Here is a 25,268-nt window from a genome sequence, read left to right on the forward strand (position 1 = left end):
ATATCATTATTGGATCTGCAGGTTTTTGGCTATCATACTTAAATTTATCGGATCGTTCTTAACAAAAATTGCCTCACATCTTTGTTTTTACACATCAAAATTTATGGAAACATGATTTGATGTTTTTAAAGATATGATCATGCAAGTCAACTGCAGTGAAAATTTTTCACTGTTTTACTTGAAACATCGTCATATGCCTTTTTCTGATGCTCGAAAAACAGACATGCATGGAAGCATGGAAAAGTGAATTATCAAAGGGGATCTATGGAGGAGAGTACAAGTGGTGATAAAAAAAATCCCTAAAAATATTCTCCAGTGTCTAGATTCTTAATAAAATAGGTTTGTTTGATATATATTTAATGAATGATTACCATGCAAAAATTTTCTCATCTGTGATCTGCCTCAGTGATGTTTAGACTGTCTGTTCTGTTAAGTGCACAAGTTTCGTTGCCAGTAAAAATGGTAATATGGTACATCATAGACATAAGGCTCAGGATATCATGTCATAATCATCCATTGTTGCCAGTGAAAAGAGAAAGTTACAGAGAAAGGTAAAATCACAGAATTAAGACGTTTACCTAATTTGGTTGGTATACGCTATATAATTTTTGCTCATAAATTTAATAAGCCAATAATTTTCTAGCCAGGAGACCTATTATAAATTTTCTTACCACTAGGAAAACAGAATGTATAACTAGTTAGTTGGAAAAAATTAAGCTGAGTCTCAAACAATTTTTTGCGGTCAGAATTTCACTCACCCAAACAAACATAATCAATTCATAAATTATTTAAATGGGCAAAACTATTGCTATGAGGTGGATTTGAATTTTAGGGATTTGCTCTGACATTTGCTTGTGTGTAAGCTTTCGTTTGAGAGAAACTGAATTTGATATCCTGGAAGAAAGCTTAGTTAACTGCTACTCATTTTCTTCAAAAGTTTCTTGTACATCCCTTAAAATTTGATGATGTTAAACTGGATCTGAGAGTTGTGGCACCATAGCTTAGTGGTTATAACTCTCACACACTATAAGGGACACCGGGGCCGGATTCCCCTTAAATATGCACAAGTAAATGTTACCATTGCCCTGATTTAACCAGAGCTAATGTGTGGGGAAGGTTGGCTAGATGTTACACTGCCTAGTTGGATGTTAAAGGGAAGTTGTCTTATAGAGTGTGGACTTTAAATTTTGTCTGCATAGCTAAAAATAATGCATCAAATACTCTAGGATTTAAACCATGGTACCTCCTGGAAATAATAGACAAGCCATATCCCTTGATATTTGTGAGGCAAGCCATGTAAAATATGCATATGTATATCTATATGTATTTTATAGGCAATTCTGTGTCTTAATAGCCTATCAACATGGTTTCGCTTTTTGTTATTCACATATTTAAAACAATTTTTTAGCCAAAAAATTTTATCAGACTTACTTTAAATGATTCAGGGATAATTTTAATTATCATGTTTTCATTGTCGTTCCTTGTTTTATGACGAGTGTGCTAGGTATAGTTAGAAAGTTTGTGCTCAGTGCATTGGAGACTTGCTACTATTGTGCTGATATCCAATAGAAAGTCCCACTTTCCGTCTTTAGATGGATATATATTGGTAATGTTCGAGCTGTGGGTTCCCAGAGTTTCTAGTTATGAGTTGAAGAGTGTGTTGCCTCATATTACGCTAACCGACTGCTAGAAAAATTCCTTGCTTTCTGTGGACAAACACGAGAGCCTTTACCACTGGAGTTTTTTATAAACAATGAAATATTGAAATTTAAAGTCTGGCAGGTAACATTTTTACTTGCAAACAGGAAATTTTCAAAGATTTTTTAAACTTGGTATGTATATATAAATACTTTTTTGTCAGTTGCATTAATGCATTATTCAGTAAGTTCAAAATTTTACTTCAATATTAATCATGCCCAAGTGATTTTGTGCCGAAAATTACATTTTTACCCCATGGAAAATAAATAATAAAGTCATGCCATTTTTTTGCTTTGTGAAGCTAAAAAGGAATAAAGTTCTAAATTCGCTACAGCACTTTCTCATGATTAGGTATGTGTGATGTCATTTCTGATCCCAATGATATAATTTTTTCCCTAGAATCTGTTTGACTTTCTACAAGTATATGTACCAAGTTTTTTATCACCTAAGTATAAGTTGTTCAAGATTTATGGCCCATGGGCACTTTTATGCCTTCATACATATACTGACATTCGTTTAAAAAGGAGATTAACTTAAATGGCATTTTTCAAAGGAAAAAAAATGAATGCTAGTAAATTTGAGGATATTTTTGATGAAATGTATAACTTACCTTGTGTAACATTTACCTTTAGATAATAATTGCGATAACACTTTGACCAACAAAATGGGTGATATTGCAATGCAGTTAAAATTGACTCGCAAAGGTCAGCTAAAATATAGTTCAGGTTCTTGGAACCCTGTTGAATGGCGTGAGAGTAGACCACAACCTAGTATCAAAATTCCACCTTTCGCTATCCAGAGAAGATCAAAAGTATTGCATGGAAGTAATGAACAAGAAAGTTTGAAACATCAAAATTACAAGGTTTGTTAATGGTCTAAAGATTTACTTTACGCAAAAGAAAACATCTTTTTATACCCTGCTGTGTATGAAGCAGGCCTATCAATAAGGGGAGAGCAATAGCTCTTGCCCAATTCCACAAAAAGTTTGTCTGACTGAGCAATATCAATTCATCTCAAATTTTCTGAGTTATGTTGTTTTGTTATTGCTATTTTATTACTAAAATAACGATAATAGAAAAAAAGGAAACCCTGAAAATTTTTCATCCTGACATGCACTTTTTTCCCCAAATGTATATATGTATTGATTGGCTTGATTACTAGAATTGTCTATTATATTTTTCGAAATAATAAAATTTTTACAGTAAAATCTGTTAAATATAGTTTTTGGTCCATGGTTTCAGTTAAAAGTTGGATGGAAAAAATAGAAAATAACTTATTTTTAAAGCTACATGCATCCATATTGTAAAACTTATTTATAATTGACAGTAATGCTAAAAATTATTGTAAGCATATAAGCAGGTTTGCTTTTTGTATATATTTTTGAAAAAACCCTTTTTAAAGTTAAGAAACATCCAGACTTAACATAAATGTTTTTATATGTTTCTTTCATATAAATGTGTAAAAAGGTTAAAAGTACAGACGGAGCTGATGTATTTTACAGAACAAGATCAAAACAAGCTGAAAACCATTCATTGGATTTTTACCAACCGATTTTTTGCATCAGTGAGATTATATAATTTATTTTATTAAGTTCACCGCAACATTTTACGTATTAATTTCCGTTGCTAAATCTTTTGATAAATTTAATAATAAACTTTTGCGGATTAAAGAGTTTCGTATTCCTTTACGGAAGTATATTTTCGCTGTTTGCGATTTTTCAATAAAACTCGTAATTTTGTACTAAAGTATCAGATTATATTTTGCTTTGCTTTGCTTTCGCGGTTCGGCAACTTTCGTGTTTTGCAGGAGAAACTTTTGTGGAAAACGAGGTTGAATTAGCGCTAAAGCTTTTTTCCGCAAAAGTTTCTCTTAAAGTATTAAAGAGAACCTTTCATTTTTCAGAATATCGAAAGCTAAGCAGGCTTAGCAGAATAATCGAATTTTATTTACGACTGCCTCGATTATCTAATATGATTTTATAATTTTATAATTTTTACCTTAGGATTATTTCTCCCCCGAAAGAAGAGAAGTTAAATCACAGCATGTTGTAAAACCTCGGATAAAGAAAACAGAAAAACATAAATCAAGACTTCAGCCTAATGTTAGCGTACTATCGTGCAGTGATGACGATGGAAAGACACGTGATCTTGACAAGGAGTACGATGAAATGTTAAAACGCATGTCAGAAATGCGAATGCGCAACATGGAACAAAAACTTAAAACGTTCGATCGGGAACACTCAGTGCGATTAGAAAATATCGATAAAGACATGGTACAAAAACAAACAGTTCAAACGAATTCCCTTCTAGTTGAACAGAGCATGCAGCCGACTGACGAAATAGAACACTACGAAGCCTTGAACCAACGCAAGAATGCAAATGTCGTTCAAAACATTCAAAACGTTGATCGAAAATTGCAAGGCATTCAAATCCAAGCGAAAGAGCACGAAGAACGGAAGAGAGAACGGACGCAGAAAGTCAAATCTTTGACTCAGTATATCGAGCCGATTAATAAAATTACAGCGAGAGTTAAAGGAATTGTAAACGAGTTCAAAACTGCAAATTTGACGTTACCGCAGAATTTCACTCTGTTGCTCGGCCAGGTCTCGAAAGAATACAATGAATGTATGACTGTGTTCTCGAAAGCGCTCAACAAAGATCGAAGTGAAAATTTAGACGCTTGTATTCAACATGTAAATGGAAAATATAAAACTTTGGAGAATCTATTAAAAGCTTGTGAGAAGCAGAGCGTTGAGCTGAAGGAGAAAGTTGCCGCGGAAGAAAAAGCAAAAAAGGAAGCTGCTGAAAAGGCGAAGCAAACAACAGCCCTAGCTACGACGCCTGGAGCAGTCGCAAGCACTGGAGCCGCTGCAAGCGCAGCATCTGCAAGTTCCAGCCAAGTACTTACGCTACCGAAAAATCTGTCAATAGCAACCGCTGCACCCGAGTTAGCATCCTTAGAACCAACACTTCGAGCAGTTCTAAGTATGTGTTGTCCCAAACCTGCTTTTTTGGAATACCTTCGTTTGAAGAAACTCCTTGCAGACGTGGAAAAGCAACATGAACCGCTAAATAAATCAACAGAAAAAGCAAAAAAGACTTATAAGTTTGATTTATACAAGGTTGTCAATACTACTATAAATGCAGTATCAGATGAAAGCCCAAAGCATTTGCTGGATAAAATTATAAAGATGAACATGTTATTGACTGGAAAAGATATCGAAACATCAGGAAAGAATGTCAACACAAGAGGTAGCAATGAAGCCTTGGTGAGTGGGCCGTGTTTATATTTGATATACATTTATTCCGCATTTATGTCTGATATACCTTTATTCCAACTTTCGACTTTTATTCCGAACTTTAATGAGTCAGGGTCAGGGTTATAAATTTCAAAAAAAAAATGTTATGAAAAAAATTAACTGCAAAATATGTTTTGCTCGTATATTTGAGATTTTTAATTCTACGCCCTTGAAATAAATTTGGCGGTATTGGCGAAATTTAATTTTGTTACTACAATAGGCTGTCAGGGTGAATATTATGTTGTTTCTCCCAACACGCCCAATTATCAAGAGTACTTTAAGGAATAAGTCCAAAGTCGACTTTTGCCTTACCCAAAACGTAAAGAACAAATATTCTGAATTTTAACATACAAAAAAGGGAACGAAAATTGTTTTGCTTTACACCTCTCGAGTAACTTGAAAAGAAAAATTTCAATAGGAATTAAATTTCACTGGATTTTATTGAGTTGTGTATTGAAGATTTCATCTTTTGTTTTTTAGCTACTTTGTAGCGACCTACTTGCCAAAAAGCTGGTGTTGCAAGGTGAATCTCAAGTATCGTCGTCTTTTAAGACGGCCTTTCCCATCGCTGCGTTCACGGTTGGAGTTTGGACTTTATTTCCTGACGTTGGTGACCTACTTCTTGCCCATTTCTTTTCTAAATGCCCATACCTTGTCCCATTCTACCATCCCAAAAGCAAAAATATGTCGACTGTGGAATACTGCAAACTGGTTGGCTATGAAGTAAACGGCCAGGAAGTGGAATCAGAAGATAAATATTTGAAAAAGATGTCGGGTATTGTGCGTTTGTACGCCGCTATTCTGCAAACCGACGTTCCTTCTCAACTTGGTAATAGAAACCACCCTCACGGTTTACAATATGGTTGGACCTGGTTTACACGAATGCTGAATCTTGAACCCAGACCGTCCGTCACTGCGACGATTTTGTTTGATTTTCTGGAAGTTGCCGGGCATGCTATGTTGAAGAGGTATGGGAAACAGTTTAAAAAACTTTTGCTGATTCTTTGTCAGGAATATTTACCAAAGATAATGGACGTGACGCCGGCTAACTCAAAAGCTACCGTGATAAGGTTGAAAATGTTTTTGGACACTTGTATCAAGGAAGGTCGTATAAAAGAACCGGAAGGCCGTATAAGCGCTCAGTGGTGGTCAACGTGATCTTATTTTCGATGCCGGTACATTGTTGTGTTTTCGATAGCGGTGAATTCTGTGTTTTGTTGTGTTTTTAGTGCTGATAAATTGTTGTGTTTTCGATGCTGGTACAATGTTTTCAATGCTAGTGCATTATTGTGTTTTGTCTTAAAAAACAATGACATTGCTAATATGAATTGATTAAATTTATTCGTCCTGAAAAAAACTGTTTCCTACTTTAAAAAGTCACTCTTTATCTTTTTTAAAAATATCCTAAGAAGAACAATTAACTGAATGAAAAACAAAGTTACGCGTGTGTTTTTTTTGTTTTTTTTGTCACTTAGACAAAATTTAGTCCCTTTTTGCGAATAAATTTTTGAATTTAGTTACTTTTGCCGACTGATTTCCAGGCATTAATGATCAAGGAAGTTTAGATTATGAAGAGTTTTTTTTAAATAAAACAACAAAAATGGTTATACGTATATAAAAAAAATTATTTTTCAAGAATAATTGCATACAATTAATAAAAAGTAGAAACAAGAAAGAAAATATGGAAAAAAAGATGGTCGGCAAAAAATTTTCGTCGGTAAAAAATCAGCCAAAAGTTTTAGTCAGCAAATAATATTAGTCATCTACCCAAAATTTAGTCACTTTTTGTCGACTTTTTTTTTACCTTACGAGTTTGTCGGTTTCGACAACAGTGCGACTTTAAGTAAGTTAAGAGTTTATCTAACGTGACGGAATAATAAGGAAGTTCACAGTTAGAACTAGTTATCTAAATTATTTTCCCAAATGATACCATATTTTTAATTAAAATGCGCAACTCGCGTTTTGTAATCTTTATATCTGGTCCCCAACCTGAAACAACCCCCAAGAACAATTACTACGTAGGTTAATCCTTCATTAATAACTATAACCTACAACTCTGGAAATAATATGTGGGAATTTTTTCGTTTATCATCTCTTTCTTGAAATGAACAAACAGCATCGCTTGGCCAGTGCTCTGCAGCCTGCAGAAAATGAACATTTAACAATGACCGCATTACGGAACAACCCCCTCTGCCACCCAAAGAGGTTCGAAATGTGGAATTGTTGCACGCTAACGACAACTAAAATTAGCACCAATTAAGATTTTGAATCTAACCAAATAATTTAATAGCTAAAGTCCTAACTCCGCTAGTCGTATATAATCATAGGTAAACAATTCAAGTTCACAGTGCGTGTTACCTAGACGCGTTCTTATTTGCTTGTGGTTGCTACCTTAGAAATCCCGTTCGTTTTTCCATTATACTATATCCCGATTGTAAAGATAATACCCCGGGACAGTGTCTCCACGGGCGAACGCTCTACCGACTGTTCATGTCCCTAACAAATGCAGTAGTTGATGGTAATACCTCTAAATACCTGAGAAAGGTGTTTAGAAAAAAAACCCGTCATAGCAAAAACAGTTCATTTTTCTATCTTGCTTTTACGTGAATCGTCCGTGCCACCAGGATGAGCGCTTAGTACATGTAATTTGTCTTGCATATCAGAGGAACGCTTACAGGCGGTCCAACCTTCCTCCAAACTTAAGTCTAATTGCAGCTAAGCCACTTTACTTTTTGCTACGCAGTCCAACCCAAGCTGGACTGCTAATAAATCAAATTGGTGAAGGTTACACAAAAGGAAAAATAATAAATTTGACTAGGATAAAGAGAGTTTATATCAAACAAGACAAGATCCTTCAGCAAGCTAGCTAGCTATAGGTATAATTTTTGCCGAAACATGTGAAGTAAACTCGGAAATTAGCTGATTTCTTTTTTACAGTGTCACAAAAGACCACCCCCCTCTCCCCTAACGTTTAATCGTTGAAATAGGAGACAATACCCCACCAATCATTAAGGATTAGGGAGGAGGGGTGGTATAAACAAATTTTGAGCTCTACTGAACAAATATTTTGGCAGGGATTGTAACTTCTGTGTCCTGATTTCATTGGTAACCAACATCTTAACATTTGCTTGATTTTCTTAACATAAAGTATACAAAAAAAAGAGATATTTCTAAAATACCAAACGTTAGTCAAAATGAACCTTTTCTGACCGTCGTTAACCCAAAGCAGCAACAAAGAAAACCTCAAGGTTTTAAAAATTTCCGATTGGTTTCAAAACAAAAGTAGGTCCTGTGAATAGTTTTAAAGGCGAGTGGGTTTGCAACAAAGTTTGTAAAAATATATTGCGTTTGTCATTTCTTGCTTAAAGTCTCTGGGCGCTTTAAGCACGACTTTACTCGGTGTGACAAACGACAAAGAGATTACGGTTATTAATATATAGAAACTAAAATTAAAATGCTGACATGTCCAAATTTATCAATAAAAAATTAATAAATATACTCTCACATTATTAATCCACGCTTTCTTATTGCTTTGTGAAACGGTTTAGTACATTTTTTCCAGGTTTAGTTGATAAAAAAACATAAATAAAAGCATCCGTAGTCCAACCTACTGAATATAAAATTGCACACGTAAAAATCAAAGTATCGTCGTCTCTAATGATGTCTCTAGATAAAAGAAAATGCATGATGTCTGGAATTACTATGAAAATCAAAAATGTAGTAATTAAGAGAGTTGGTAGCAGTAGCGGAGCATTGGTATCTGAAGTCGCTTTTTTGGGACGTGTGTCTGCAAATCGAACCTTATTAATAACTTCTCCTCCTCTATTATTGTTGCTGTCATTATCTACCTTGTTCCGCGCAATTTGAACTAAGAACATCGAATTTGTTTTCTTTCTTGACATCTTTATTGAATGAATGATATACATGTACGTTGGAAACGCTACGAGAAGGAATATGAAGTCGAGAATAGGAAAGACATAGGAGAAATAGATCCGTAATATTAACGAATCGATACCGTCAAATATAATATGGCAGCTGACAGAAACTATCAAGATTGCGAGTGTAACCATCCACACACACCCTAATAAGAACTTTGTATGTTTTGAAGACCAGTATAACGGATATGTCAAATGTAAATAAATCTGGAAGAAACGATCGACTGTTAAAAAAATCATTATGAGGTAATATGGTAGCGTTGCATTGAAATGCAAAAGTAATGTAATTTGAAAATATTTCACAGAAAATAGCAAATGCAATGCAGTGTTTGTTCCTGTCAGGACAATCTCCGAGAAAGCGAGATGAAGCAGGAAAATCTTTTGACATTTGGAGATATTGATGCAATATCGATAAAGCAAGTAACCTCCAACGATATGTAGACAGAAGGGAATTGAGTCAATTATAAACAAGAAGCCCTGTGGCTTAAAGATTTCCGCCATTAGCAATAATCTGAAAAAGTGCTGAACTTTGAAGAGGACTGGGGGAACAAAATCATTATATATTCTAAAATTTTAAAATTCAATTTTTGATTATTATTGTAACTGTAAATCATAGCTAACTTAACATACATAAACTTCATTTCTCTATAGGAACAATTTTAAAAGAAAAATAATAATCCTGAAAATTGATGAACAATAAAAACAAAATAAGAACAACGGCAAGGCTGAAAATTTATCTATTTTCTCTTTTTCTCTGAAAAACAGCTTGGAAAATATCTTTAAAGGTGGCAGCAAATTTTTTTTACATAATCAGTTAGGAAAGTTTATTTTTAGACTACATATTCTTATTTTTTCTTTTATGACACATTGTCACGATTTTATAGCTATAAATCTTTCACCAAAAATATTCAGCCTCAACAATTCCTTTAAATTAAAATTCATAAATAATTAGCTTTAGTCTAAATTGTACAGAGGGAAATGATGGCGCTTTAAAAGGCGTCTTCATTATGCTACACTGCACGAGCTTTAACTTTCGATTATAAACTTTAAAATAAAGTAATGTTCATTGGATAATAAAACAATTTGTTGCACTATTAGGATTCTTATTGGCTTAAAGATAATTAAAGATAATTAACTCCTTTTTTTTTGCGAATAGACTGCGCGAGTATTTAATGTGCGTGGGATATTCTTTTCAAAATGTGCGAGAAAATTAGATTACGCGAAACTAACAAAAACGAATAAGGCGTGTTAAAATTTTGTACCGCCTTTTCCCACAGAATGATAAAAGTAAAGAGCGCAATACAAAATTACACTTTTAGCAGTATTCCGAAAGATATGTAATACATCGAGTTGTACAACCCGCAGAAGTTGGTCCTAACGTTAACGATTTCGTAAATGACCTTACAACAAAATAGTATTTTTTTCACGTAAAAATACCGGCACTAGAAGCCACAGAATCTGCTGGAACGAATTTCGAAAACTCACGGGAAACAATTAAAACAAAAACAAACAAATCAAAACAGTTAAACTTTATCAAGATTTATTAAATAAATTTTTGGCAGAAAAAACAATAACGGTTTCGCTTTCTTTTCATCACACGCATTGAAAGATTACATCACTCACTCCCAGCACACAATCTAAAAGAAAAAGAAAACATTTTCATATAGTGAAGCTTCCAGTGCTTTTAAGGGATGGCCAAGTCAATGGAATTGAAAGCGCTGTTTTTCATCTCATAAATAATTAAGGCTAATTCGGAAAAGTATAAAAGAAAAAAACTAAACAATCCGGCAACTTTACTAATTTTATATGCAAAGTTCCAACCATACCAACAATTTCCAAATTTGACAAAATCATTTTAAAAGTGTTTATTTCTTTAGAATTTGATTGATGCAAGGCCAAGGGAAATTAAATAAGTTTATTGTCCTATACCCATTCAAAAACACATGCTTCTCATCATTCAGGTTTTTTTTCAACCAACATTAATGTAATCACCCAGAGGAACTTATAATGTCTCTTGTCTGTGTTTTAGAAGCTGAGTACACAAATACAAAAATATTACAAGTGCTGAACTTTGGCAATCATATTTTGCAATTAGACCCTTTTAAAAACTATGCTGAATCATGTCAATTATTAAATTCAGCACTAATAGAAAAGCACCTTGGATAGGATTCTTTTTGGAGGAATAAAATGACTGACAAGTGGTTTATCGTGAATAAAATAGTAATTTTTACACAAATAATTTAAAAAATAACGAACTTTTTTGTGTGGGTTGTTCTCAAACACACGTAGGCGGTGGACAAGAAACTGTGATGTAATTTCTTTTGGTCTATTATTTCTGAGAATATTCTAAAATAAGAGGGTGTCAATAAGCTGCAAATATACAAGAAGAGGAATTCTTAAGTAATTTTTGTTAATTGGATTTACAAGAATTTGAGGTACCCTACAATGAGAAGTAAAGAACAGAAACGCTGTTCCGATGTCTGATGATGAGGATGGTCACATCTGGATAATATTTATTTTGTGATTTTAAGCTACCTAGCCAGTACCATGCCAGCACTCCAGGGCGCATTTGTTATTAAATAATTAAGTGATAAAGTACAAAAGCTAAATACATTGCTTTAATGTAGCTAGCTGCACAAAAGATTTTTTAAGGCATTCTGTCATTTAAATAAAAAAAAGCTAGGTAGTTATTTGGACCTCCCATAACAGTGAACATTCAAGACTTGAGTATATAGCTAGTTAGGTATGCAAGACATTGCATGTTGGTACACATGTTTCCACAACAAACTGAAACCTATATTTCATAAATAAATTTCTGCACATATATATAAATAATTTTGTAGATTTTCAGTTTTCTTTTATGAAATAACAAAATTTGGGAAAGTATAGCCAGAAGTAATATTAACTTGAAGTGGGAAGACCTAAAGTCTTCAGGTTAAGACTTAGTAAAGCGTAAACTGTTTTACATGGAGGACACTTAGTGTAATGTGTTACAAATCCAGTGGAGCACTTATAGCATTAAGGGTATAATATATTTTTCATAAACCAACATTCACACGACTTATGATAAAGATAAAGCCTATTGTTACTTCTGCAAAGCAAATACAGTTGTTTAGCATTTTTCATTTTGCATAAAAAGTTCCTGTGGATATTCAAAAATTAATTGTGAGTGGCACCAGACTGGGCGATTAGAGCAAAGTAAACGTGTTGCAGATCCAGGTGTACAAAAAATAACTTTCTAACCACTTTGTATTTATACGGCATAAAATTTAGATTATGTATTTAACACTGTGCTTTAGAAGCTCATTCCCACTTTCTCTGAGCTGGATAAGGTATTTAGTCCTAAACCTGGGACACATTTTATCTGTTTGAATTATTTTTAATCCTGAGAATCACTTAGAATGTTTTCGGTACACATGGCTTGTCAAAATTGATATGCTGTCAAAAAAAGTTTATCGGCGTCTCCAAAAATGGCCAAAATTAAGAACTCAGAAGCTATGATAGTAGTAAAAAAAATTTTTGGGTTCATTTCATCAAACTGGTCTAAAAACATGTAATACTAAGTTTCAAGTCATTATTTCAATTTTTACTGAAGTAATAGGACTTTTACTTAGTATAGTTGCATAGTTTTTCATACCGCTGACACCAAAATGACTGCAGGGACTAATCGGTTTGAAATTAATCTATATTATAATACCCATATACATCTGTCTGTCACGCAAAATGGTAGCTTAGCTGTGCAATAGCAAGAAGCACGCAATGCAGTATAAAAAGGATGGGCGAACCGTGGATTTTCCTTGGGCTAACAACACTAGTTTATAATATTTTAATAACAAACTTTTTCTCTTGATGTGTTTTTATTTTCCTGCAAAAGTTGTTGCACAACTCATGTATTAACATTAGGATAAGAACGAAAAAGTTACTGTGAGACATGGGTTTTAAACCTTAAAAATTTCCAGCGAGAAATTTGAAAACTAATGAATGACAAAATCGCAAAAGTTTATCTTCAAATTTTAAATTTTTGTTAATGTAAAAGTAATCCACATGAAAAAAGTTTTGATGCTTTTTATGAAGAAATCTTCCATATTAGCCATATGGGGTAACTTGATGAACAATGCATTTTTCAGGTGTTCTCAAATATGTGTAGTATAATCTTAAAAAATGTGATGTACTCTTTAAGTTTTGACTTTTAACCCAGCTCCTTTCATGCTTAGTCTAGCTAGCTATAGCGAAAAAGTTTAATATTTAAACTTGACCTATTTTACTGAGTATTAAGTAATAAATGCTAGTTTAATCCTAAATGTAACTATAGTAGATAAGCTACCTGTAAGAACAACATCAAACAACATCGAGGCTGTTTTCTTTGTAAACAAACCCATTGGTATTTTTGTAATAAGTACCAAATTTTATGTGTTCATTTCTTGCGCTTATTAGTGTAACCAAAGTGCCCTGTACGTAATCCTAAAAATTTATGTCATTGGCTCACTCTTTACGAATGACACAACGTAACAAAGGAAAACCATGCTTTGCTATTTCCCGTAACCTATACCGAGATTTGGTTGTGATATATATCAGAATTAATTGTCTTTAAAACTGAATTTAGCCTCGTTCTCAGAAAAGAATCTGTCAAAACAAGGATTTAAGCTTTAGCCCGGACAAGTTTTAGGCGTCCAGGCTCTGGGCTGTCTCTATCTATCTATCTCTCTATCTTCCCAGGCGATATTAAAGATTCCGCCTTCGCCGGCGGAAATCAATAAAGTGAACTTAGTGATAGCCATCTATCTTTCTGTCAGTCAATTAGCCAAAATGGTGGTTGCGAGTGGCGGGCGAATCTTCTTGAATTGTTCCGGGTTTTGCGACCAATATTTGAACTTGTTGTGAAGGAGTGTGGATATCAATCTGTAGACACTGCAAGTTTACGAAACAGTGTTGTTAAAACAGTGTTATTAAACAGTAGGGCTGCGTCAATAAATGCTTATGAATCAATCGAAAGTAAATACTTTAACATTTTACGCATCACTGGCTTTCTTCTTTTTTTAAAACTACTCAATAATGGTAATGTTAAAATATTTTTTTTCAAAAGCGTGTAAAATATTTCCACCTGTCGCTCTATACTATTTCAAATTGTGATTCTTCTTGTTTCCTTCTTTTATATCGAATTTATATGGAGGCGTGAATGAACTTTTTTGATATTTCCAGACCAAAAAAAGGAGTTTGTATAACAGTTCAATAATTTATTAGACAACAAGAAAAATTGTTTTAAATAAAATAAATAAAACAGTATGTTTTAATTTATGAATTTTTATGTATTTTTATTAGATTTACATTTTCGTAGGGACCAGAACATTTTAACGCCTTTCCAAATTTCGTGTTTAAATTTCATGTCTTTAACTGATTTTTTTCCCTCCTAATTTTTGCTTCATTAATAATGCAATAAACAAGAAGTATTTAATTAATCCAAAAAAATTTTACGTCTTCTTTTTGACATTGCCTTAATCAACAAGAAACATTGAAAATTGCCCAAAGTTAGTTTATTTAGCAGAATGCTTTTTTTTAGTAATGAAATTGTAGAGGCTTTCGTCCACTAGTAGTTCTCAAGAATTCTCAGGTCAACTAAATCTTCTACTCACCGCCATAACAGTTAAAATAGGACACCTGTGTGAATTAAAAACACTTTTTAAATGCAAAGGCGGATTTTAACTTAAGTAAAAATGGTAGAATCGACGTCAACGATCGATTCCAAAAGTATTACCGCCTTCTAAAGTTTGCCGATTGCCGTCAATTGATTTAACTATTTTTATTACATGGTAGACCGCCTAAACAATGTGAACCGTTGCAATTAATTCAGGCAAAACTAGTAAAGATAAACTATTTTAGTTGTGGCAGATTTATGTTGTCGGTTTATTTGTTCAGTATTTAGATTATTGCTAAAGGTTTATCATTTCTTAAACATGAAATTTTAGCAGGCGACGTCTCAGGAGATCTTTTCAGAATTGGCGTTTAAATAATCAGTGGGTTTTGCTTCATATTTCTGAGTACTTTTTCTTTTGAATTAAATTATATTTTTAATAAAATTTTAGCTGCATTAATAAGATTGCGTATTTCATTATACCAAAAATTTCTCTCAAACAATTAATATTAATAATAAAATTAAGCTTAACATAAAAGTTCTAAAAAAAGAAGGCAAGTCTCGCAATAAAAATATTTCGCCAGGTGAACTTTTTTGTTGCTTGAAAAAAACAGAAAATAGATTTACATGATTTGAATGAAAAAGGAGCTACACGATTTTGATGGCAAATATCAAGAATACATTAAATTCCAAATTCACTATTTCACAGACGTGTTGACACTACCATACCTCTGATGGTCTGTTTTCAGTTTTCTGTTTTCAGTTTTGAAATTATTACAATTGCAAGTAACTACATCAATTATCACTTTTATCAAAATTGGTCGATGTGTTGTCTGCATTTTGTTAGCCAGTGAGAGCACATTTTACTATGATGTGGTTTGTGTTATTCTTAAGTCATGCAGTCCCCTTATGTTTACACATGATTGGAATTTACCTGCTCTATCGACATTGCATTCGCATTTCTAACAGCCAAAAAACATTCTTAGTGCACTTGAGCTTTTCTGAGATTATTGTGTGTGCAACAGGAGCTGTATGGCATCCATTACCATTTATGTATGAGCAAAAGTTGTCATATCAAATCGCGTTAGTCTTTCATTTCAATGCAACGTTACCATATTACCTGATAATGATATTTTTAACAGTTGATCGTTTTTTCCAGATTTATTTACATTTGACTTATCCGTTATACTGGTCTTCAAAACATACAAAGATCTTATTAGGATGTGTATGGATGGTAACAATCGCAATCTTGATAGTTTCTGTCGTCTTTCAGGTTACCTATGGTACGATTGCATACAGAGAAATATGGAATGTCTACCTGTCCTTCATGTTTCCACTGTTTAATTTGATATTTCTACTTGTGGCATTGCCGTCTTATGTCTATATTATTCACTCAATAAGAATGTCCAAACGCAGGACTAATTCCACATTGTCAGCTCAATGTGATAGCAAATATGGTATTTCACTGAACAAGACAGTCTGCAACGCAGATAAGAATAGGCCTTCTTACGTAATTCCAGGTAAAAGTATGGATCGGCAAAGGAAAACTTCAGATATTGTTGTGCCTTTACTGCTGCCTAGTTTGCTGGTCGTTACGTTCCTAATATTTGTTTTAGTTCCAGATCTCGTGAATTTTTTCATGCACAAAGACATAATTGCTGAAAGAAAAGCTTTAATTGACAACTGCACTATACTCTATGGTTTAGGTTTTGCATCGGATGCTATTATCTATATTTTGTTATCAACTACTCCAGGAAGAAAAATATTGATGCGTTTCAAAAAAAAAGGAAATAAATGACTTGTGAAAAGAGGATATACTGTATTTAGCTAAATAAGGGTCCCGAATAAAATTGCGCCTTTACTTTGTTCTTACTGATTAATAATGATAAATTTTTATCACTTTGTGTCAAAATACATAATTTCTTTTTGACATACAGCTTCATCGTGCGATCCCATCCACAATTCGCAATGAGTGACATTCATTCATTTCTATTTTAGCAAGCGCTCCTTGGCAAATATATATTGTTATATTTGTTCGTAAAAAATACTTATTAATTACAAACGACTTTATTTGGCTCTTTTAAACTACTACTACTTATCACTTCAGTAATGGAAACACTGTTACCAATGTGGGTCCTGTGTTCGGAATGTATACATTAAGTATACACCGGCAATACCTACCCAAATTCCCTCACATGGCATGGGTTGACCCGTAGCTGTGGTAAAGGCACTTCCTAACATGCCTGCGCTGTAGACCAAACCACGGACCTTGTAATAACGAAGCGAAATCCATAACCACAAAGCCACGCGCCACTACATGAAGACGCAGTTTGGGTTTATTATGAAAAGAGTGGACGTGGTTTTATGAAATTGCATTGAAACTTCTCTGAAGCGTATAAATGAGGGACAAATAATTATATATGTTCTAGGGTTGTGACTGTAAAAATTGGACCCCAAGTGCTTCATAAACAAACCACACGGAAAAATCAATGAACTATCCTTCTAGAAAATGTCCACTTTGGACAGGTTCCACTGGAAATTATCCACAGCATTTTCTACTACAACGTGCCTTTTTGTACATTAAAAGCATTTATTGGAGTTGTGAAGTATACACGAAAAGATATATCAACGTGCGATATAAAACGTAACAAGCACAAAGTTCTCGCTTCTCCTTGAAAGTAACCGTTTAAGGAAACCGGAAAAAATGACCTTCCTGATCTGCGTTTTTTTTATCTTCCCATCCACTTCTGTCTTACTTACTTATCATTTCGCTTGCTATATCAGATTATTTTGCACAGAGTCTTTTTGATTCTGTGTACTGAAATTTTGCAGCAATAAATTGGAGAACCTTATTAGCCTTAAAGTAATCGTCAAAAATTTTGACAAGCTATTTTTTTGTCGACTATTTAAAAGTTTGTCAACTATTTAAAAGTTCGTCAAAGCTAATATGTTGACATCGGTTACATTGGCTAATATGAGCTACGTGCTTTTTGCCATCCAAACTGAAAACAAAAATTAAAGAAGGTCCGTATCCGGAGTCATTCCAAATAATTTTAATCCCATCAAAACTTTGTCACTTAACGCAAATTTTGTTTGACTTCATTATCTGCATTAAATATTTGATACTACTACTAAAATCTTCTACCAAAATCTTCACTAGAGGCCTTTTCACCGAGGCTCACAACAGCGCAAAACTCACGAGTTTTCTTTTGTGAGCTCGTGAACATTTTGGGAAATGAAGATATTTTGTTCAAGTGCCCACGCGCTAACATAGAAGTTCGTCCGTCTTTGCCACTACAGCGGAGAAATGCAGTCAAATGGAAACGACCCTAACTAATCAAACCTTAGTAATTACTAGAAGGCACAACTGGGAGGGACGAAAACGGCTTGAAATACCCTTGCTTTTGTTTTTACTTCATTTAGTTCTTATAACAAATGATCAAAAGTTATGCCGCGGCTAAACTATGGTTCAAAAATATCTAATTCACCCTGTGTTGGGCAATTATACAGTCATGTTTTTGGCAATGTTTTTGCATGGATTAGTAACTATAAAAGGCCCTCCTATGCCCCAAAATTTGCACCTTTCTTTGTAGTCGGAGCAATATTGGGCATTTAATTCAATTATATAAGATCCTTAGTTTAAGAGGGTGACATCTCATTTTAATGTTTTTCCTGACCGTTTAATTTTGTTGCGTCGCAGGTACAGAGGGGAGGATCAGTGAAAAAATATTTTACTTCTAATTGCACATGCTTTGTTTTTTAACAACTAGTAAATTCGTTTTCCTAGCCTTTTCAGCCTTATTTTCTTCTTATCGAATTTCTTTTCTAAAGCAGTTCTTAAACTCAGTTCTTCACAATTTGTGTGTATATTCGGGAAAATTGGGTGCTTTTGTATGGCGCTGGTGAAGCCCTATATGCTGTATATTGTTTGAAAGATTGCGTCAATAAGAATGTAATATTACTGTTGTTACTGTAAAACGAATAATCACAAACACAATTATAAGTTATGAGAAAATTGAAAGAGATTTTACATCGTGGGTTGTTCTAATTTTATGGCAAAATTTAGAAACCGGCTGATCTTAGCTTGAAAACAATGACTTCAGCCTGAGATTATTCTCATTTTGTTTTTGTTTTTTGACAAATTTTCAGGGCTTTGTTCTCCTATGAATCTTTTATGAATCTCACAACCTTTATTCATCTAAATCCAGTTTACATAATCTTGAAGGAATGTTTTTATATGTTCTTTGTGAAACGGTTTAATATCTTTCTTCCAGGTTTTGTTGACAAAAAAATATAGATAACAGCATCCGATGCAAAACCCAAACCATAGAATATAGTGCAAATATCAATTATAGCTTTTCTCTCTCTAATTATGTCTTTATGCATGAAAAAGTTCACAAGATCTGGAATTAAAACAAAAATTATAAACGTAACGACCAGAAAGGTCGATAGCAGTAAAGGCACAACAATATCTGAAGTTTTCCTTTGTCGATCTAAACTCCTTACTGAGATGACGTAAGAAGATTCATTCGTATTAGCATTAAAACCACATTCAGTCTTGTTCTGTGAAATATCACATTTTTTTTCACGTTGAGCTGATGATATTGACTTAACTCTGCGGCTGGATTTTTTTAATAAGTGTATTATACAGACATAAGACGGCAATGCCACAAGTAGAAACATCAAATTAAACAGTGGAAACATGAAGGACAGGTAGACATTCCATATTTCTCTGTATGCAATCGTACCATAGGTAACCTGAAAGACGACAGAAACTATCGAGATTGCCATTGTTACCATCCACACACATCCTAATAAGAACTTTGTATGTTTTGAAGAACAGTATAACGGATAAGTCAAATGTAAATAAATTTGAAAAAAACGATCAACTGTTAAAAAAATCATTATCAGGTAATATGGTAGCGTTGCATTGAAATGAAAGACTAACGCGATTTGATATGACAACTTTTGCTCATACATGAATGGTAATGGATGCCATACAGCTCCTGTTGCACACACAATAATCTCAGAAAAGCTTAAGTGCACTAAGAATGTTTTTTGACTGTTAGAAATGCGAATGCAATGTCGATAGAGCAGGTAAATTCCAATCATGTGTAAACATAAGGGGACTGCATGACTTAATAATAATACAAACCACATCATAGTGCACTGTGATAATTGGAAGTCGAAGTCTAAGAAAATGTTATTAAGCAGTGTCTACGCATCAGAATGGATTTGACATTTCACGTATGCTTCATATTCACTATTTCAGTTGTTTGCTTTAGGATCTTAAACCTACCTTTTCATTTAAGTTGTACAAATTTCCCCTTTCTGTTTCCACATTTTAACAAAACAAGCTCACCTGGCGAGATACTTTGAGTTCCTGTTTGATCTTATCTTTAGATCTTTTATCATCAACTTTAAAAGTGTTTTTTTGAGAATTTTTATTTAATTTTTTTTACTCCAATATAAAAATATAAAAACTTCTATAATTCAAACAAACATTAATGTTTAATTTGAAAGGCTTTTTTTTGTAATAAATCGTAGAAAAACGTAATTCGTCTTAACGACGCACGACATCTTTATAGCGACAAATAAAATCGTATATTTTTACTGGCTTCGTAATGACTGTTTGCTCGTCGTAAACCAGTCCCAATTTATATGAATAACCTATCATTAATTTTTCGTGACCTCGGCGTGCCTACAAAAACACGTAAATCGATTAGAGCTACGGTTGCAACAGCCATTTTAGATGTTGTGATGTTGAGCTTTGTCGGTGTATTTTTGTTGACTTCTTGTCTTTTAAACGCCTTTTTATGTTTGTAATACAGTACACACCATTAATTCGAATGCCGCTTAATTCGAACATCGGTCCCCTCAGTTTGATCTCATAAATTCTTATATTTTGTGCTGCTTGATTCGAACTCTGTTAATTCGAAAATTTTGCTAAATCGGAAAATTTTCTGGTCGCCAGGAGCGAATCTATTTTTTTCCGGTTAGGCAAGATTTGATAGAGTTTTTGGCGAAGTAAGATCAATGGTTGTGGTGTTTTAAGCGTGCGTTTTGTGTTTTTGCTTTAAAAAAGGAGCTAAAATCTTATGAAAAATTCTTCCTGGATTAGAAACTAAAAGTTTCCTTATGGGGCAATAATCAAAAGTGTACACTTGATAAAAAAAACGCCGTGGTTTTAGCACTTGTATTTTCGTTGAAGCTTGTGAATGGAAAACATTTTTTTAGTAATTCAGAATGAAACAGGGTTACAACAATACAACACTGGCATTAGGTATCATCATCTGAGCATCTTTTTTACGTTTTACGAATCTCAGACGAGTACAAATATTCGGAGGGTTACAAATTCAGGTAGTTGGGGAGTTACTTCATTTCAAAATATACAATAATTCTAATAGCTGACAATACAACAAAAAAATTAATTATATTACAAGACGATTTTGAGAATTGATACAGCCAACAATAGTGCAATGTAGAAATAATGTTATGGAGAATTACGGCCACTGGTAAAAACAACCTGTAAATAAATCGGTAAAATAAAAGTAGCATATTCAAGAATGAAAGCTTTCCAGTTAGACCTACAGCGTAAGATAGCAACACATAAAAAACGTCTACAGAAAGTACATAGTAATCACCTCTGTATGAAGTTAAGACAGTTTAACATTAAGAAGCTTACTGGTGTAGTTTTGCACCAATTTTTCTTAAGCATTGATTATAATATTATCCAGTTCCCCACAATGGTGAAGTAGTTTATTAACACAGTTTATAAAACAACATTTAACATGTCTGTATATTATTTACCCTTACGTCTTCCTGTTTAAGAAAATACTTCGATACTGTAATATCAATAGGAAGGTTTTAGTAACTATGTTAATTTTTAAGATTCTCACATAAAAAGCGAAATATATACCAACTAGTTGATAAGGCTCGTGGAAAAACCCACTTAGGCAAAAGAACAATGGACAAGAGGTTGTTTTAGGTGTTTTGCTGACATCAGCACTGTAATGGCTTCATTAAGTTAAATTAAGACATTGACATTAAAATAGTAATATTGATGTCATGCCGTAACGTTAGATGATTTAACATTTAAGACTAATTTTTTCCGGCTACATCAAAGGAAAATGAACCCATCTACTTTGGTTGGTACACACACACAGACAGACACACTCTCAGGATTATTATAGAGATCCCACTCTTATGTATAAGTTAACATGAACTCATAAGAGTCACTATTTAAAAGTTCCAACAAAGTCAAAGTTCTTAGGGCACCCACAAATCAAAAGTGTAAGCTAAACATTAATTTGACGTAGGGATGAGGTACAATCCTTTGACGTTTAAGTATATCTTATACTGTAAACCCCGATTTCTTGGAGAACAGAAAGTATTTTGAACTTATTGAAGATATTATTTCGGTTTGTTCAGTATTCATATTACTGTGGAAAGTTTATCATTTCTTGAACATAATAGTTTAGTAGGCGACGTTTCGAGAGATGCTTCTCCCATCATCGGGCACCATCACCTAATTATTTTGAACTTGTTGTCGTTTACCTGTTTAACAGGAGCGCACGTCCGAGTGCTTATGCAGGGACTGTCAACATTCAAACACTAACTTTTTTTTAATCTTGATGTTTAGGGCAGGGAAAGGGGATCTACAGATTTATAAAAAAGCTGTCCTTTAGTTACACAGTTGCTTAAACGGGTACACGAAGCCTGTGATCTTAACCCTATTTGGTATGGAGGGTATAAAGTGCCCCCCCCCCCCCCCCCTCATAAAGTTTTTCATGACTACTACTGTAAATAGTTTTAAAAAAGATAAAAAACAAGAATTTCCAAGAAGGACATATTTTCTTCAACCATTGTCTCATTATAACGTCATCACGTCCTGTGATGACATGTCAATCTAAATATTTTGTCACTAATTAAATCACAACATATTGATACTTCTTTGTGCCAAGTTTCGTCACTTAAAACCAAACTGAACAAAAGTTACAGCCCGCGGGCACTTTATGCCCCCCCCCCCCCCCCCCATACTAATTTTTTGAGTTTTTTTTAAAAAAATGACTATTTTCACTGTCGGATATGCAATCAAAATATTTACTTGCAAAATCATTTAAAGATATGCATCGATGGGAGGAATCACTTGCGTTATTTTTGCCAATTCACACTTACTTGAAAAACACACTAGGTAGCACTGATATACAAACAGTGATTGTCAAATACTGGATAGCTTACACATACAAAAAGTTAGGCCACTTTTATGAAGCAAGTTTGTCTGTATATTATTTACCCTTACGTCTTTCTGTTTAAAAAAATACTTCGATACTGTAATATCAATAGGAAAGTTTTAGTAACTATGTTAATTCTTAAGATTCTCATATAAAAAGCGAAATATATACAAACTTGTTGATAAGGCCCGTGGAAAAATCCACTTAGGCAAAAGAACAATGGACAATAGGTTGTTTCTCCTTACACATACAAAAAGTTAGGCCACTTTTATGAGGCAAGTTTGTATTTAGAAACAGTGATCGAACTCTACACTAAGTTCTTTGGCTCTTCACACAGCTACACAATAGAGGCGATGACCTTGTTCGCTGATGTTTTGCACGCTCAAGGAAGCATATATAACTCGCTCAAAATGCTGGATGATGTATACAAAATAAGTGTGAGCACGTACGGAAGACAACACAAACGCACTCTGGATATCAAGTTCAAAATTGCAAGCGTATTAAAAAGTGGTGGCAAATTAGACGACGCATTGCGTGTGTTAAGTGAAGCGTGTGAATCGCACGACGCTTGCGATGATCACGCGTGCAAATATATGATTGCTATGATACTAAAAGAGCAAGGTAAAGAAGAAGAAGCTCTTCAAGTTTTAAAGAAAACATGCGCTGCTACTGTACGCGTGTTGAGTGACGGTCACGACAGCGTTATGAAAATAAAACATGAGATTGACGCATTGACACAGGCGTCACAACAACCAATAAATTTAACCTGTGTTATTATATAAATAACAACATACGCTGCAATTATGACAAAAATCAACGATATATTTTTTTTAAGTATTATGTAATTAGGAATAGGAAGTTAAGGGATGTATATTGCTACTTCCTGTCGCTTGTTAATAAAAAAAGTTTTCCACCTTTCTTATCTTGAAATCAGTTCGTAGAAAAATCGACGTTAATTAAACCGCTGTTTGTCGGCGTCGGTATTTCGTGTATCCTTGTTCCCCTGTTAGCATGAAGTAACGAAACTACTCTGCTGTTTGGGGGGGATAAAGGTGAAGGCGCAACAAGTTGTAACTTATGTTTCAATTTCACCTAAAGTAGCCGGATAGTTTCAAGAAAACATTTCGCCTGAAACGGTTTATTGTTGTTAGCGATTTACTGGATTTGCGGTATATCGTAGACTTACTAAGGTGTTCCACTTGGTTATTCTGTCTGTCCGCAGGAAAAATGTTTTGCTACGGGAACACGAAATGCGATATATAAAGGACGAGCGATCTCGTGGATTATTCCACGGTCTAGAACTGCAGTCTCAGATATCAATAGACTTCAACCTATATTTTATGGTAGCTTTGCATTTAGTTAAATTAACAGGCGATTTGTCACTGGACGATTATGTTTAATTTTTTAACAACACTGCCAGAAGATTTTCAAACCATAAAAACGACGCATAAAACTATCTATTGTAGAGAGGTTGAAAATCTGATCGAAATAATGTATATGAACATGGACATTTACCAGACATTTAAAGAGATTTTGCTGAGGTCAGCAAGGACCTGCCAAAATACAAAAAAATCTTTCTACAAATTCGTATGCCCGTTGGCTTTATCGTATAGATCTTGAAACACTGAGCAAGAAAATGCATAGGATCATGTAATGGACCACCCGTACATTCCAAAACTGATTCAAAAACTCAGGATTGGAAAGCTTATCCAATTTTGTGCCGGGTTGTCCCTAATTATGCACTGTCGTAACTACCATGTTTCCAAGTTATTCGGCCTCAAAGTTTTAAATGCATTGTAGTAATGACTTAATTAATGTAATTTAAGACATTGAAGATAAGTCTTCGCCGCTGCAGTGTTTATTGTTTTGTTCTTTTGAATAACTTATCAATAATTGATAGTACAAACTCTCAAACATTTTCGTCGCCAAATTATAAAGATACCCTATTATAATCAAAAATTAGACAAATTCTTGCGCAGCCTTTCATATAAACAATACTGACAATATTTTCGGCCCTAAAAGGCTTTTTTTAGTCCTCAAGAAATGGTCAAATTGATAGTATACTGCAGGTTAACATAACTCGCTAAAAAAATATCAAGCAGGACTAATATTTGGGAGGAATAAAAACAAAGATAAGTACTGCATGACACAGTGGTATATTTATACATATTGCACATGCGCCAAATATGGTCAAAAGTCATAAGAGTATAGGAAGAAAACGTCAATACAAGATATGCGGAACATGGTGGTTATACTACCTACTAGTCTAAAAACAATATTATTTTGAATCACGTGATTCTTTAAATGTACATTTTACAAACCAGATTTATTGTAATTCACAGACCAGATTTAAAAAAAATGAAATTAACAAACAAAGACGTTAAATAATAGGTGCTTTAACTTTAAAATTGATAGGGTATCATATTACATCTTGAAAAGGTACAGTATACCATAGTCATTATGATTGTACTGAC

At 33.8% G+C, this 25,268-nt stretch overlaps 2 protein-coding genes across 6 annotated transcripts; one reads left to right on the forward strand and one right to left on the reverse strand.

Moving 5' to 3' along the window:
* Window positions 1–1,606: 1,606 nt before the first annotated feature.
* Window positions 1,607–6,372, forward strand: LOC130614744 (mRNA export factor GLE1-like). Of its 4 annotated transcripts, none has more exons than XM_057436190.1 (4): window positions 1,607–1,832; window positions 2,331–2,560; window positions 3,701–4,966; window positions 5,477–6,372. In XM_057436190.1, exons 2-4 carry the CDS (start codon window positions 2,363–2,365, stop codon window positions 6,152–6,154), a joined length of 2,142 nt encoding a protein of 713 aa, XP_057292173.1. In that variant the 5' UTR covers window positions 1,607–1,832; window positions 2,331–2,362; the 3' UTR covers window positions 6,155–6,372. The 4 variants fall into 4 exon arrangements, with proteins under 4 accessions (XP_057292173.1, XP_057292174.1, XP_057292175.1 ...); XM_057436191.1 differs by having other exon boundaries at window positions 1,635–1,782; XM_057436192.1 differs by lacking the exon at window positions 1,607–1,832 and having other exon boundaries at window positions 1,906–2,560.
* Window positions 6,373–8,283: 1,911 nt separating this feature from the next.
* LOC130614470 (uncharacterized) lies at window positions 8,284–14,587 on the reverse strand. 2 transcript variants are annotated; one of them, XM_057435898.1, is made up of 3 exons: window positions 13,256–14,587; window positions 11,188–11,277; window positions 8,284–10,568 (listed from the first exon to the last, which is right to left on the reverse strand). In XM_057435898.1, the coding sequence occupies exon 3, from the start codon at window positions 9,430–9,432 to the stop codon at window positions 8,521–8,523; it is 912 nt and encodes a 303-aa protein (XP_057291881.1). In that variant the 5' UTR covers window positions 9,433–10,568; window positions 11,188–11,277; window positions 13,256–14,587; the 3' UTR covers window positions 8,284–8,520. The 2 variants fall into 2 exon arrangements, with proteins under 2 accessions (XP_057291881.1, XP_057291882.1); XM_057435899.1 differs by lacking the exon at window positions 11,188–11,277.
* Window positions 14,588–25,268: the final 10,681 nt, after the last annotated feature.

Source organism: Hydractinia symbiolongicarpus, chromosome 11 (genome assembly GCF_029227915.1).
Source record: "Hydractinia symbiolongicarpus strain clone_291-10 chromosome 11, HSymV2.1, whole genome shotgun sequence".
NCBI classification, from domain to species: domain Eukaryota; kingdom Metazoa; phylum Cnidaria; class Hydrozoa; order Anthoathecata; family Hydractiniidae; genus Hydractinia; species Hydractinia symbiolongicarpus.

Bases quoted from the DNA above. Each gene is read 5' to 3' on its own strand.
- LOC130614744 (XM_057436190.1), top strand. From the start codon at position 2,363: ATGGGTGATATTGCAATGCAGTTAAAATTGACTCGCAAAGGTCAGCTA. The intron at 2,561-3,700 runs GTTTGTTAATGG...TTTTTACCTTAG, and splicing joins TGAAACATCAAAATTACAAG to GATTATTTCTCCCCCGAAAG. The intron at 4,967-5,476 runs GTGAGTGGGCCG...TTTGTTTTTTAG, and splicing joins GAGGTAGCAATGAAGCCTTG to CTACTTTGTAGCGACCTACT.
- LOC130614470 (XM_057435899.1), bottom strand. From the start codon at position 9,432: ATGGCGGAAATCTTTAAGCCACAGGGCTTCTTGTTTATAATTGACTCA.